Source organism: Magnolia sinica, chromosome 1 (assembly GCF_029962835.1).
Source record: "Magnolia sinica isolate HGM2019 chromosome 1, MsV1, whole genome shotgun sequence".
NCBI lineage: Eukaryota > Viridiplantae > Streptophyta > Magnoliopsida > Magnoliales > Magnoliaceae > Magnolia > Magnolia sinica.
This window is the reverse complement of record NC_080573.1, coordinates 39,317,781-39,331,051: the sequence shown is the minus strand read 5'-3', so window position 1 is coordinate 39,331,051 and position 13,271 is coordinate 39,317,781. Positions and strand designations below refer to the sequence as shown.

General features: G+C 39.7%; 1 protein-coding gene across 1 annotated transcript; it reads right to left on the bottom strand.

The window, feature by feature from the left end:
* Positions 1 to 6,633: 6,633 nt before the first annotated feature.
* Positions 6,634 to 12,843, bottom strand: LOC131246392 ((-)-germacrene D synthase-like). Its single transcript, XM_058246482.1, has 7 exons — positions 12,677 to 12,843; positions 11,956 to 12,217; positions 11,241 to 11,613; positions 10,803 to 11,021; positions 10,207 to 10,345; positions 9,760 to 10,008; positions 6,634 to 7,115 (listed from the first exon to the last, which is right to left on the bottom strand). The coding sequence occupies exons 1-7, from the start codon at positions 12,815 to 12,817 to the stop codon at positions 6,816 to 6,818; spliced, it is 1,683 nt and encodes a 560-aa protein (XP_058102465.1). The 5' UTR covers positions 12,818 to 12,843; the 3' UTR covers positions 6,634 to 6,815.
* Between the last annotated feature and the right edge of the window lie 428 nt (positions 12,844 to 13,271).

Sequence of the window (13,271 nt, the reverse complement as noted above, 5' to 3'; positions counted from 1 at the left end):
CTCAATGTGGACATCTAACCAACATTGCTCCCAAGGAGTGGCCCACATATGAGATTTATATGCAACGCGGTGGCTACACATGCATCACATTCAGCCTCACATACATTGCATTGGGCTTCATACAAGGGCCTCAAGTGTATCACAATGGGCCACGCCCATGGGCCTTGAATACATCACATTGGGCCTTGCCCATGGGCCTCACATACATCACATCGGACTGATCGAATGGGCCGATTTGAATGGGCTAACTCAGATGGGCTGAATCAAATGGGCTAATTCAAATGGGCCTTACCAATGGGCTTCATGTATGTAATCGAGCCCGCCCTTATGCATTTTTTTGAGACCCGACCTATTCATAAGTTAACATAGGGATAGATGAAGTGAAGACCAAATATCAGCTTGAGTGGGAACCATTGCGGTCCTTAGAATTTCTAACGGTGGATGTTGCTATCCACTATTTAAATGGTGGGCTCCACTTCAGCTTTAAATCTTACCCATTCATTTAATCATGCCCGAAAATGATCTCACAAATGGTTGGATGATTTGTATACGACACAAGCATCCTGGTGGGTCCCATAAATAGACGGCGTGTATGGAAGAGGTCGGACCCACAGAGCTTGCTACCGTGTACAGTAGTAGGTCATAAGGCAGCCATATATCTGTGGTACATGCAGCTAAGGTTGCTTTAGAGAACAACAGAGGTGGGTCCCACGTAGGGCCCACCCTTATGTATGTAAATAAAAAAATATATATATACATATATTATATATTACGGATATAGCTGCTGCTGTGCAGCTTTTATGTATCTACATATAAAATATATATTATATATTATATAAATATCACAGCTACATATATAGGATTATATATATATATATATATATATATATATATATTATATTATATTATATTACATATACAATATCATAGCAGGTGGGTCCCCACGTGGGAACCTACCCGATATAGTATTATATATATATATATATATATTATCTTATATATATATATATATTATATTATACATATTATATTATATAATAAATCAATGTCCAGGCCATCCATGGCCTGGACAGTCATGTGCATTAAGGAGGGCCCCACACGTGAGCTGGGTTCCACCGTCCAAGGACGGTGGACACCACACGTACGTGATGGTGTGGCCCACTCCAAATGGATGGACGGCATGGGTGGGTCCCATGGACCCCACCGTCAGTCCACACTCCCTATAGCCACCTGCACTAGGGAATCGTGCCAAGACCTCAACCTCGAAACGAGGTATCTTTCACTCAGCCTACCATGTGAGCCATGGATCTGGGTCCCACCGTCCTTGGACGGTGGATTCACCACATGCGTGGGGCGTGGCCCACCAAAATGGATGGATGATGTGGGTGGGTCCCATGGACCCCATCGTCTACACACACTTCACTGTTAGTGCACCCACATCAGTCCACACTTCATTGCTACCACTCCCTACGTCAGTGCACCCACTGATAGTTAACACTTCACTGTTAGCTGCACCCTCCACTGGTGTGTCTGCCTGGACGGACGGTGTGGATGTACACCTCATCAAGGTGGGTCCCACATGGCCCACCTGTTTTGGATTAGCCTAATATTTGTGTTTTTCCCATGGCACGTACCACCCATAAAAACAGTAGGGTCCACATCAATGGATAGCGTGGATAAGGTCATGCATTAAGTGGGCCATAGGCCATCATACATAGAAAAAACAATGGAGAGAGAGAGAGAGAGAGAGAGAGAGAGAGAGAGAGAGAGAGAGAATGGAGAGGATGGAGGGGCCCCACCACTATGGGCCCCACCACTTAGGCCCCTCTTTGATACAAAGCCTACATCAAGGTGGGTCCCACCATAAGCGGGCCCTTACATCACAAAAATTAAAGAGATGAAGATCCAAGATCACCCACCGTCTTCTTCTTGCTCCCTTGGCTTCTTTTGCTCCTTAGCTTCGATCATAACGGAAGAGATGGAGTTTGGATGGTTGAGATGGGAGATAAGATGGTTGGAAGTGGGCCACATTAAAGCTCCTCCATGAGAGCTTGGGAAGTTTGGACGTGTGGTGTTTTTGGTTGCTTGGAATGGAGCTTGAGAAATGAGAGAGAGAGGGTTGTAAGGAGAGAGAGAGAGGGATGGGTGATGGAGTGATGGATGTGGTGAGTGATGGGTGTGTAAGAGATTGTTAACTTTAGGGGTAGGTTGTGTAAGAAAGGTATGAGGTGTGTAAGAACTTTTTGACTTATGGGGTTGCTTGGGGATGAGTGTGAGGTGATGGTGTACTTGACCCTTGATGGGATTGATTGATTGATTGAGGTGACATGTTGTAGAGATTCTCTTGGGTTTTGCAATGCGCCTCGTTTTCCTCAAACTGAACGCGGGCTCACATCTCCTGGCCAGGGTATCGGATCGGTATGCAAGACACGGCGTTGGAACTGCGGCGATGGTGCAGTCGCAATGGTACAAGTCTCGGATTAAGCCGACTCAAATATACGGGATACGACTTAGGGTCGTGCGCAAATGTTGATTATAGGTCGTAGGTTGCCGGAATTCGACGGGAAGGATCCCGAGAATTGACGGAACAGTACGGACTAGGATACGAGCCTTACATTGCTACTCTTCGAGAGTCTTCTATCTGATTTCTCCTCTTCATTGGCATGATTTTAAGCTAGGTTTCGTTGGATTTGGTTTTCTCTTTCCTGTTCTTTGATCTTCTTTCAGGTTTCTAGTCCTTTCTCATTGAGATTTTTTTTTGGACGGATGGGTAGATCGATCTGGTCAGAGGTTGTGTTTCTTGTCTGTTTTTGTTTCGGAATTGGAAGATTTGGGCTGGAATTCTGGAGTGATCGTGTGGAGAACTCTTCTTTTTGTGATATTGGTTGGGAATTAGGGTTTCTTGGACATTTTATGGTTTTTTTTTCCTGGAATTGATGTTTTTAAATGGTTTGAAGGTTTGTGGAAATGGGGGTTTTTGACCGAATGTAGTGGAATGGTTGGTCGAAGAACTACTTTTCTAATTTTCGATGATTTTCTTGAAGAATTGTTCTCTCTTTTTTCTTTTCTTTTTTGGTTTAGAGGATCTGTTTGAGAACTTTTTTTTTTTTTTTCATTTTGAATTTTGTAATTTGGGTTGAAGTTAGGATTTCTTTTTATATATTTATTATTTTTTCACTTCATTTTGGAAGAATATAGCTTGCATTTGCTCTTTGATTGTGGAAATGTAGATTTTAGCATGCATGTATGCATTACGTTGACTTGGATGGTTTCGGTTAGGAATTTTTGGTTTCTTGCCTGATTTTGGATGATTTGGGGATGAAATAACCTTTTCGAGCATTTAAATGCTGGCGGTTTCGTGGGAGAATTCTTTCTCAAAATTATCTCTCTTTCCGATAACTCAGTTTAAAAACTGCTTTCTTTTTAAATGAGTTACAGAAGAAGTAGGCGTTGAGAAGTTTAGAATTGGTTTATGACTGGAAAATGATACCTTTGCGAGTTGAGAAGGTTGAAGTTAAAACCTTTTGTTCAGAAACTCTTTTTCTGATCGAATGCGACAATTTCAGCAGGATAGTTCTTTGTTTTTCATCAACTAAATTGGGAAGAAACAGGGGATGTTTTGGTAGCAGATGAAAATATTTACATGGACACCTACTTTGTAAATTGGCAAAACATGTTGCCGTCATTTCAGACTATGTATTTATTCAACTGTATTAGTAGTTTCTGTCATCCATTTTCAATTGTTGGGTGAAATCTGGTTAGTTGGATTTCCTTTTCTTGTTCTCTAATTACAAATAAGCTGCCTTTGTTTCTCATAGCGATGTTGCAACCATTAACTCCATCTTATGATACCTTGTGGTGACTAGGCTTTAGTAGTTGCTGATGTGTATTCCTGCAGATTCTTTAATTTATAAATCGAGCATTTGATTTGCATTAGCAATCTTGTCTCTATAAATGTTCCTTTTTGAAGTGGATGACGGTAGATGAGGAAAAATTGCAATCTTACTATGGGTGAATCTAATCAATCTAATTAAACAATAGTTTCCATTTCCATAACACTCAATCTTGACCGTCCATGTGATAAGATTTGCTCATATGATATTTGCATTTGGAACAACCAGTATGTGCTTTCGATTCTAGACCCATTTCTTGTTTCTTGAATTTTTAGTGTTTTGATCAGTTTCTATAGCTCGAAGCATTGGATTTCTTATCTTAATTAAAATTGCTTAAAATCAGGCTTTGATCGAATTGGAATATGAAAAATCAATCTTTGCTGCGTTATATGAAGGGCAAGGAGGGCCTGTACAGAGCAGTAAGCCCAAACTAAAATTACAGTTATTGTGTATATTTTATGGGCTTGTATAGAGTTTGAGAACTTTCTTGGAAAACTCCGTATAGGGAGTACTTTGCCTTAATTGGTGCAAGGCTGAATGGGAAAGAAATGATTGCAGAAGGTCTCACAACCCATTTTGTCCCGTCTGAGGTATGCTTCTTGATCATGCATTAGGTGATACACAAATTCTTGGAAAAGCCATATTGACATATAGTAAAAACATTAGTTTCTCCAAAATCAGATTGTCCTTGTTAGTTGTTTCATTACTAGCAAGAGACTCACAAATGTCCCAAGATACGCAAATTCTTGGAAAAATATTTGTTAAGAGAACTTGCAACTAGCTACATGTTGGGTCCGTTGGTTGTAATTGGTTGGCCTGATTTTTATAGCAGCCTATTTCACAAATAGATTATGCCACATTAGTTTATTAATTTTGTGAAATAAGCTGCTCTAAAATTCAGGCCAATCCAACCATGTTGGTTGTGTGGGAACCATTGCTGTATTTCTTCCTTAACATTTTCCTTGTTGCCACCTGTTGAAAGGTGTGGGATTTTTACATCAAAGAGATTTCAGTGTGTGGACCATTTACAGTGGGTCCAATAATAGCAATGGTTTGGATCATTGGGCAAAAGACACCACTTGATTGCATAAGCTTTGTGATGTAGAACACTCAAAAAATACAAATTTATATAGAATACAAAGGTTCTTTCACTTATTTTGCTTTTCTTGCAACCATGTGCTTGGAACTTGCACAGATGTATTTCTTAATTACAATTATCTCATCGGCTGAACCATTAATAGCAGTATTTCTACTTGGAGATAAAGATGCCAGAATTTGTGAGTTGGAGTTAAGGATGTGTATTTTGGGTTTTTGAAACTTGAAAGAAGCCCGGTTGCCTTTGGTAATTGGTAGCATTTGTGAAATTCTCTCCTTTGGTGTAGTTCAATGATTAGGAGGAAAAAACAGAGAAATTGAAAATAAAAAAAGATAATGCCTTTGGTAATTGGTAGCATTTGTGAAATTCTATCTCATTTCAGTTTTTGTTGATAAACTGATATTTTCAATTTTTGATTTCCATTGCAATTTAGGATGATTATTTCAGAGTCTTGATTGGTTTAATGATTTACGAGACTCTTCCCCGTTCTTCATATCAAGTATCTCCAATATTGTTTTATTTGATAAGTTTGGGTGATTTTAGATTTGAATTTTATGTCCATGCCAGGGAATGCATGTTACTTCATACAGAACTAATACAAGGATTGGACCCACGACTTCGTGAATTGAATACTGTTGTACAACGGATTGTGTTCTGTTTTGAGATTCAGAGTGTAGTCCTTTGATGGTCTAAATTGCATTGAACGCCTTTATTAAAACTGAAAATAAAATATCTCAATTAATTCGCTCCTATATTGAACTTAGTTTCCTGAGTAAAATATGAGAGCTTCTAAGTCACAAATCACCGGGTAATGACTAGACCATAATTGAAGAACTTGACTCACCTAGAACGTCTGTTGAGTCAATCTGAGCTTAGTGATTCTGATGAAATCCAGATGCATTAACCGAACGGATGGCTTGGATTGTTCATCCACATGGTGTCACCCATCCATAGTATGGCCAACCAGATGATCAATCTGGATACTGAATGGACCTTCACTTGTACTAAATGTTGGATGAAACGAAATGCTGGAAATTCAGCAGATCATTTTCTATATTTTATTTCTTAATGAAAGGATTCAAACCTGGCAACTGTGGTTATGAGTCCAAGTAGTTCAAGTAAATACATTTTTTCATGAATAAGAAACCATCCATCTTGATGTGCTTTTTGCTTATAGGATGTGCTTGTTGCAACTTTGGTTGGTAGATATTGAAAAGCATATCAATCTTGAAAGAGGAATGCTACTAATCCCAGTGCCCCATCTTCAGGTACCGGACACATGGGATCCAATACATTCAGATTTCTCACCATGGTTGATGTTCCTTACCCAAAATAATCTGCTGGTCCATTAATCAAGTGGGCCACCATGTGTGAAGCAATGGACAATGACAATGAACAGTCCACATTTGATGTACAGACACATGCACCATGAGGAGCGCCGTACAGACAAAAATGGTCCATAAGATCATGTTTCTCATTATCCTCTACTACAATTATTCACTCCACATGCAATGGTCAACTATGTTCAAGAAGCGAATCAAGCCTTTAAATTGACAACTACTCATAACACCACCATCCTGGTAATCGCACCAAAGACTAATGCTTTGACATCATGATAATGGTATGGATATAATCAGAGTCACATATGAAAACTATAAACGTATATTAAACACCCAATAATCTTATAAACATAAATACAAGCATATGAGAAATAATTTTGATGGCCCACACCCTTATAGAGTAGAGGTGACTATAAAACAAAGCCTTATTTAAACAACCACAAGCTTATTTAAGCAAACAGAAGATGATTGTGTGACACCTGATTTTCACATGGGAATGGGAATGGGATCAACAAGCACCGCAATGACTTTCTCTTTGGTCTCATGTTTGGAATGAGTATATCCATCTCCGCGGATGTACAGGTCTTCTATCACACGTGGGAGATTGGCTCCTCGAAGAAGAAGTGGCAACGGGATAACTGTTGGTCTAAGGCATGTCTTGTTTATTTCCTTCCACCCCATAGCAATCATTTCTCGAAGCTTGGTACATGCTTCTTCCTCTAATACACCATGCTCCTTCATGTAGCAGTCGATGGTGGAAGCAACATGCTCCCTCTCTTTCTCAAACTTTAGGCATCAGCAAAAAAAAAAGGAAAAGGGGGGGTGATAAGTACATTTATGAGACAGTCTAAAATATGACAACTCGATTCAACTCTAAGCTCAATCGTCCAGGTGGACTTGAAGACTCGACCCGACCCGACTCGACTCACTTTACAATAATTATAAAGATTAAAATTCAATAATTATTAGTAAATATTTAAAATAGTTACAACAGGGATTAGATATGTAAAATATAGAATTTATCAGTATCTCATTGAAAAGTGCATTAATTCAGTTTGTCATGACGAGTTGACTCGATAAGCCAAGCCAGTTTCAATTGAGTAATGCCCAGAACAAAGTTTTGCAACGACTCAGCTCAAAATCATGTGTGTGTGTGTGTGTGAGAGAGAGAGAGAGAGAGAGAGAGAGAGAGAGAGAGAGAATGGCTATGGCCAACCTAGTAAGCCCTTCTGAAAACTTGCCACTCAAAAAATGACATCATATCATTGTAGTTAACAGTAATATGTATCATACCATAGTTTATATAAGTCATCGGTTATCAGTATTATTTTTTATCCTTACCAAAATCTTCAATATATAATTACTATTATATCTATAACGGAGGACTCCTCAAATCAAGGAAAAGATCACTCTTAGCTGATTATTAGGCTGAACATCTGCTTGTAACAGCTACCTGATTATTAGGCTGAACATGGTAAATCATGAGTCAAAGTTTTTGTAACAGTTACGCTTATTTTTAGCTTTCCTTACATATTCTTCAAAGATAACAATAAGAAACGTAGGGTCAATATTTTCAAACTTCATCATGGTATCAGAGCTTATTGTCAGAGCAAAACTGGAATTTTTGGTGATGTGGATGCCATGAAAGATAGTTTGCTTCAAGTAGCGGAGGAGTCTCTTTGTAGCTGCCCAATGAGTTATTGTGGGGCGGTGCATAAACTGTGAGAGTTTATTTACGGAGAAACAAATGTCTGGACGGGTGAGAGACAAATATTGAAGACCGCCAATGACACTTCGAAACTCAGTACTATCAAAAGATGTTGTACCATCAACTAACTTTAGAGCTGTGCTTGTGGACAGTGGAGTAGAAACTTCTTTAGCACCTGTTATGTTGGTTTTAGATAGGAGGTCCCGAATATATTTGTGTTGGGAGAGGAAGAGACCTGATGGAGTAGAAATGACTTCCATACCCAAGAAAAAATGAAGTTGGCCCATGTCCTTTAAAGATAATCGAACTCCAAGTTGGTCAATGATATGAGACACAAAGCGCATGTCACTACTAGTGATAACCAGATCATCCACATATACCAATAAATAGCACAAGATAGAATTGTGGCGATAGATGAATAAGGAGGAGTCCGCTTTCGAATTTAGAAAACCAAGATTCATGATTGCCAATCTTAGTACCGAGTACCAGGCTTGAGGAGCCTGTTTGAGTTCATAGATAACCTTATTTAACCTGCAAACATGGTTAGGTTTTGAGGCATCTTTGAATCCTGGGGGTTGGACCATGTATATGGTTTTAGTCAACTCGCCATGCAGAAATGCATTGTTGACATCAAGTTATCTCGAGGGCCATCCTTGCATAACAGCAACTGTCAAAACAGTGCGAATAGTAGCGGGCTTCACAACGGGGCTAAAGGTTTCCTTGTAGTCCAATCCAGGATGCTAATGATAACCTTTAGCGACAAGCCTTGCTTTAAAACTATCAACAGACCAATCAACTTTACGTTTTATACGGAATACCCATTTGCAACCTACTGGTTTACAGTTATTTGGTGGGGGAACCAATTCCCATGTACCATGTAGGGTCAATATTTTCAAACTTCATCAATATCAACTGAAATAAACTCTCTTTTTAAGTGCCAATCAAGAGACGACCTTGATTGTCAAATTAGTTGTTATGTAGTGGATTGCAAGAAAAGAAGAAAGCTTTTATAGTCCAAATACAACATATAAGTGGGACACTCGGTGTGATAGGTCAGGATTGACTTACATGCATGGCTTCCGTAATGAGGTTATGCCTGCATATGGATGACCCACGTTTTAAAGTCTCTTGATATACATTGATACACCATCCTCTGGTGGCTCAATCTTTTAGAGCAAATGGTTATTTAACATGGTATCAGAGTGGAAGGTTAAGTGTGCGAATTCTGAGAGCAATAAATATGCCTCTATAATCTATTATTCCATAGGGGGTCAGGAAAATGAAGTCCGACATTTCCTCATGGTGGCTACACCATCTCAAGAGAAGTTTTCATTTCCTATGCATCCAAATCACCAAGTAACTGCACTGTGAGGCAAGCAGATGCACTATAGTTTTCATGTGTAGGCTGAGCTCGCACCCAAGACCTCAATGTTGACACACGCTCTGCTTGTCATTGAACTACGAACTCAAACTTACATGTAACGAGTTGGTACGTTATGTAACAAACATCTTCCTTCCCCTACTCATCAACTCAGACCAAAATGTTTGGTCATGATTCCAAGTCATGACTCAGCTGACTCATGGTGCCAAACTAACTAAGATGAGTCACTAATCTATGATTGGTGGTGGTGGGGAATCCCTGTGCATATTTTTGGCAGGGAAAAATGTTCATAGGTTACTGCTCAATTCACTCAAAATTCATAGTAAAGTATATATTCTTACGTGATGGCCTGCGATGTCATCCACGAGTCGGCATACAATAGATAAATCCATAACAAACTTAGGATGGGTATTCAGCCAATCGAAGACCTCCTTGCTTGCCAAATTTCCCATGCCAACATAAGCAACACCGGTTAGTAGTGGGTAGCCACAACTGAGTAGCGAGACATCAAGATGCTCTCGTAACGTAGGCACGTGCTTTCTGTTGACCCATTTGGCTTCATCCATGTAGGACTGGACGAACATCTTCATCTAATCATTCCATATCAAACCAAAAATCCTTTAGAAAATTCAAAAAATAAAAAATAAAACATAAAATAAAGACGACAATATACGAGGAACATGTTCACACTTTCTGGCAATTCTAATAATCCAGATGGGAGGGCTCAGGTAGAAGGAATGTACATTAAGAACGTAAGAAATATTATGAAGTAGAGTTGGATGTCATACTTCTCTTTTTATGTAGTTTGTACGGTAGAATTTTTCATCCGGCATCATCTGGCTCTCTATTTCATCCACCGTGTTCAGGAGTGCGAGATAGCAAGCCTTCATGTAATCTGGAAGCCCTTCTGCGTCTTCAAGTTCCCACCTGAAAGTTGTAATTAAGTCGCTGACATTTCAAATAAATGGTGTTTGTACCATAATCAGTTGCCTAAAAAACATACACCATTTCCCAGTTTATAGTCTATCTGCCACCATTTCACCCTCTCTAATGATATGAGATAGAACATTGAAATTTCAAGGAGGCTTCCAGATTATACACCAAGTAATGATCGAAAGAAACTATGGTAAAATTCTTTGTTTGGCCCTCTTCTTTCTTGTCTATTTATTGGTTTCACACATTGTGGTCCACTTGATTGACGGCCAGCCAGGTCACCTGCAAATTAAGTGAGGCCTAACTGATGGAATGATTGGAATTCCATTCATCTCAGCTTCACACATAGCGCGATTGCACAGATAGGCCACAATGCACAGTTGTGTCGAATTAGAAAACCTCCAAACAGGGAACTTTTCTATCTTTTTCTTTTTTTTTTTCATTATCAAACCTGTAGACTGCGTTAGTGAATATTTCAAGTTCGTCGAATGTAGCATATGCATCGTAAATGTCATCCAATATTGACGTAATTTTCAATATTTTGGTTAGTATAGCCCTAGCACGGGTGTACTGAGGCTCAAAGTACACTCCCAAAATCCAAAGGTAGGCCTCCACCAATCTATCTCTTGCAAAAGGGTATTTGATTGCAAGCCCAAGATCTTTCCACCACCTACAACAAACGTCAAAACATCAATATATCATATTAGTAAGGATTAATCAGATGGTTCGTTTGTTTACTAGTTGCACTGCGTTTGGATGCTCAATTGAGTCAAGTTACAATAATCGAATTGAATCACCATCATTACAAACTAAGATGATACCTGCTCCATTTTATTCTTAGTTCACCTAAGCCATCCAAAAACTAAACTAAAATGGTAATGAAACTTACTTTGAAAGGTCACTCAACTCTCTCTGGTGCAACGACTGTAGAATATTGAAATCCAATTTTGCTAGCTCAAGCAACACATCGGTCCGAGATTTGTCTTCTTCATAGAGCGAGATGTAGTACCTTGACTCCAACCTTGGTATGCGCTTGTGAAGGGGCAGCTCTAGGGCCCGCCGTACCTTTGCATCAAGAGGATGATGAAGGTGGGCAACGATGGTCTTAAGGTGGCCACTAGTGAAAACGATGGCTTCATCTAATATATCTTCTCCTTGTATGCTTAAGTATGCAGCTTCATATAAGCTTAACATGCCCCTCACATCGCTGCTCAGTGTTTCTTTGAAGTTTCCATCATTATCTTTGAACTTGCCGAAAACGTCTGCCTCACCGTTCAAAATTTCAAGATGTCATCTATAAATGGTATGTGATGGTGATGGTGCATGTGTCGTGCATGAATGCGTGCATATGATGATCCAGACCATTCATCTAAAAAGCCCATCATCTGTGAGCTACAGGCAAAAGTCTCATGTCCTAACATGAACTAGAAAAATGGATTGACGAGGTGGATTTCTCACAAACATCATCGTGGGTCCCACCAGCGAGCAAGCAATCCACGTCCCTAGGAGAAGAATTTAGATGAATGGTCCAGAACATCATGTGTTGTTTCTTACATAAACAGGCCTACAGACAGACAGAGAGAGAGAGAGAGAGATTCTTATACCAGAAGACACATTGTACCCTCCTTGCCTTAGCAGTCGGAATCGGAGTGCAACGGCGTACAAATCATCATATTGAACTTTCGTATATTCACCATATATACGGTGTAATGCCTCGTCTATCTCGTTTTCAAAGTGATACGCCACTCCCAGTCGTTGAATATCATCAATCAGATTCATTTCTAGCAATGAACCATGGGTGTTGACGAGCATCCTTCTCACTTCTTCCTTGAGCATTTCAACCTGTCTTGTCCATCCATCCACCTTCTGCATCCATTCCATCCAAAAACTCAAAAATTAATACTAGTAGATTATTTATTTTTTCTTGAATTATGAATTTTGAAATTTCGCGTGAAGACATGATCTAACGTGCATGCATTTGCACATGCACCTGCAACACGTGCAGCTAAAAGTAATACTCTCCATAAACGAGCAAACATAGTTAACATCCACATTGTTCACGCATGGGCATCCCCACGAATGTACTGCAGCCTAAAAATGAGGCTGATGCTGTGTGTACATGGATTGTATAACAGCATGCAGTGATTTTCTTCTCTTTAACATTTTACTCTGCATTCTCCTTGTACACGTCTGGCTCAATCATGCTGGCTGTGTTGAAAGCCAGGATTTTAAGGCCACAAGCATATCCGATAGGTCTACATGATGAATGGCGTGGATGTCATTCACGCATGTCATCACATGGTCGTGTGTGAAAAAAATTCCTACCTTTTGGTCTCCAGAGTAGTTAAGGAAGTGATCACCCCACACCGTTGGGTGAAACGCAGCTGTTTGGCGGACAACCTCAGGCTTTCCAATTTTGGTGGGTTGAAGGGTACAACAAAGAGGAGGTGGACCTTGATGAGCCATTTCAATAGATGGATGTAAATGAAACAAGTTTTAGCCTTTTTTTTTAATATAAATTACAGAAGGCTTGTCTGGCCCAAGACTGACACATTGTGGGTATTTAAGGCCCCAGGAACACGTAATGCATGCGTTTGGTCTGTCCTTGCTGTCTGCGGGTAGACAAGTTCTGTACCATAACCTCATGTTACACGCTCAAAAGATTTGATGATAAAGACAGTTTTATGGTAGGTGGCTAGGTGGATCAAAAAGGCAGGGATTCAACTGCTCTGGCCATCCATGTTTATGAGTTTTACTCGTTGAATATGGACTGTTTTTCTAACATTATTTTAGCTAGCAACTAATTCAATAGCTAATAAATGTAACAATAGTCGGAATTTCCAAGCCTCTTTGTATCATTTTGCTGCAACCTATGCGGTTTGGTTTCACTGAGCATTGACCATGCAACACTCGACTCAGA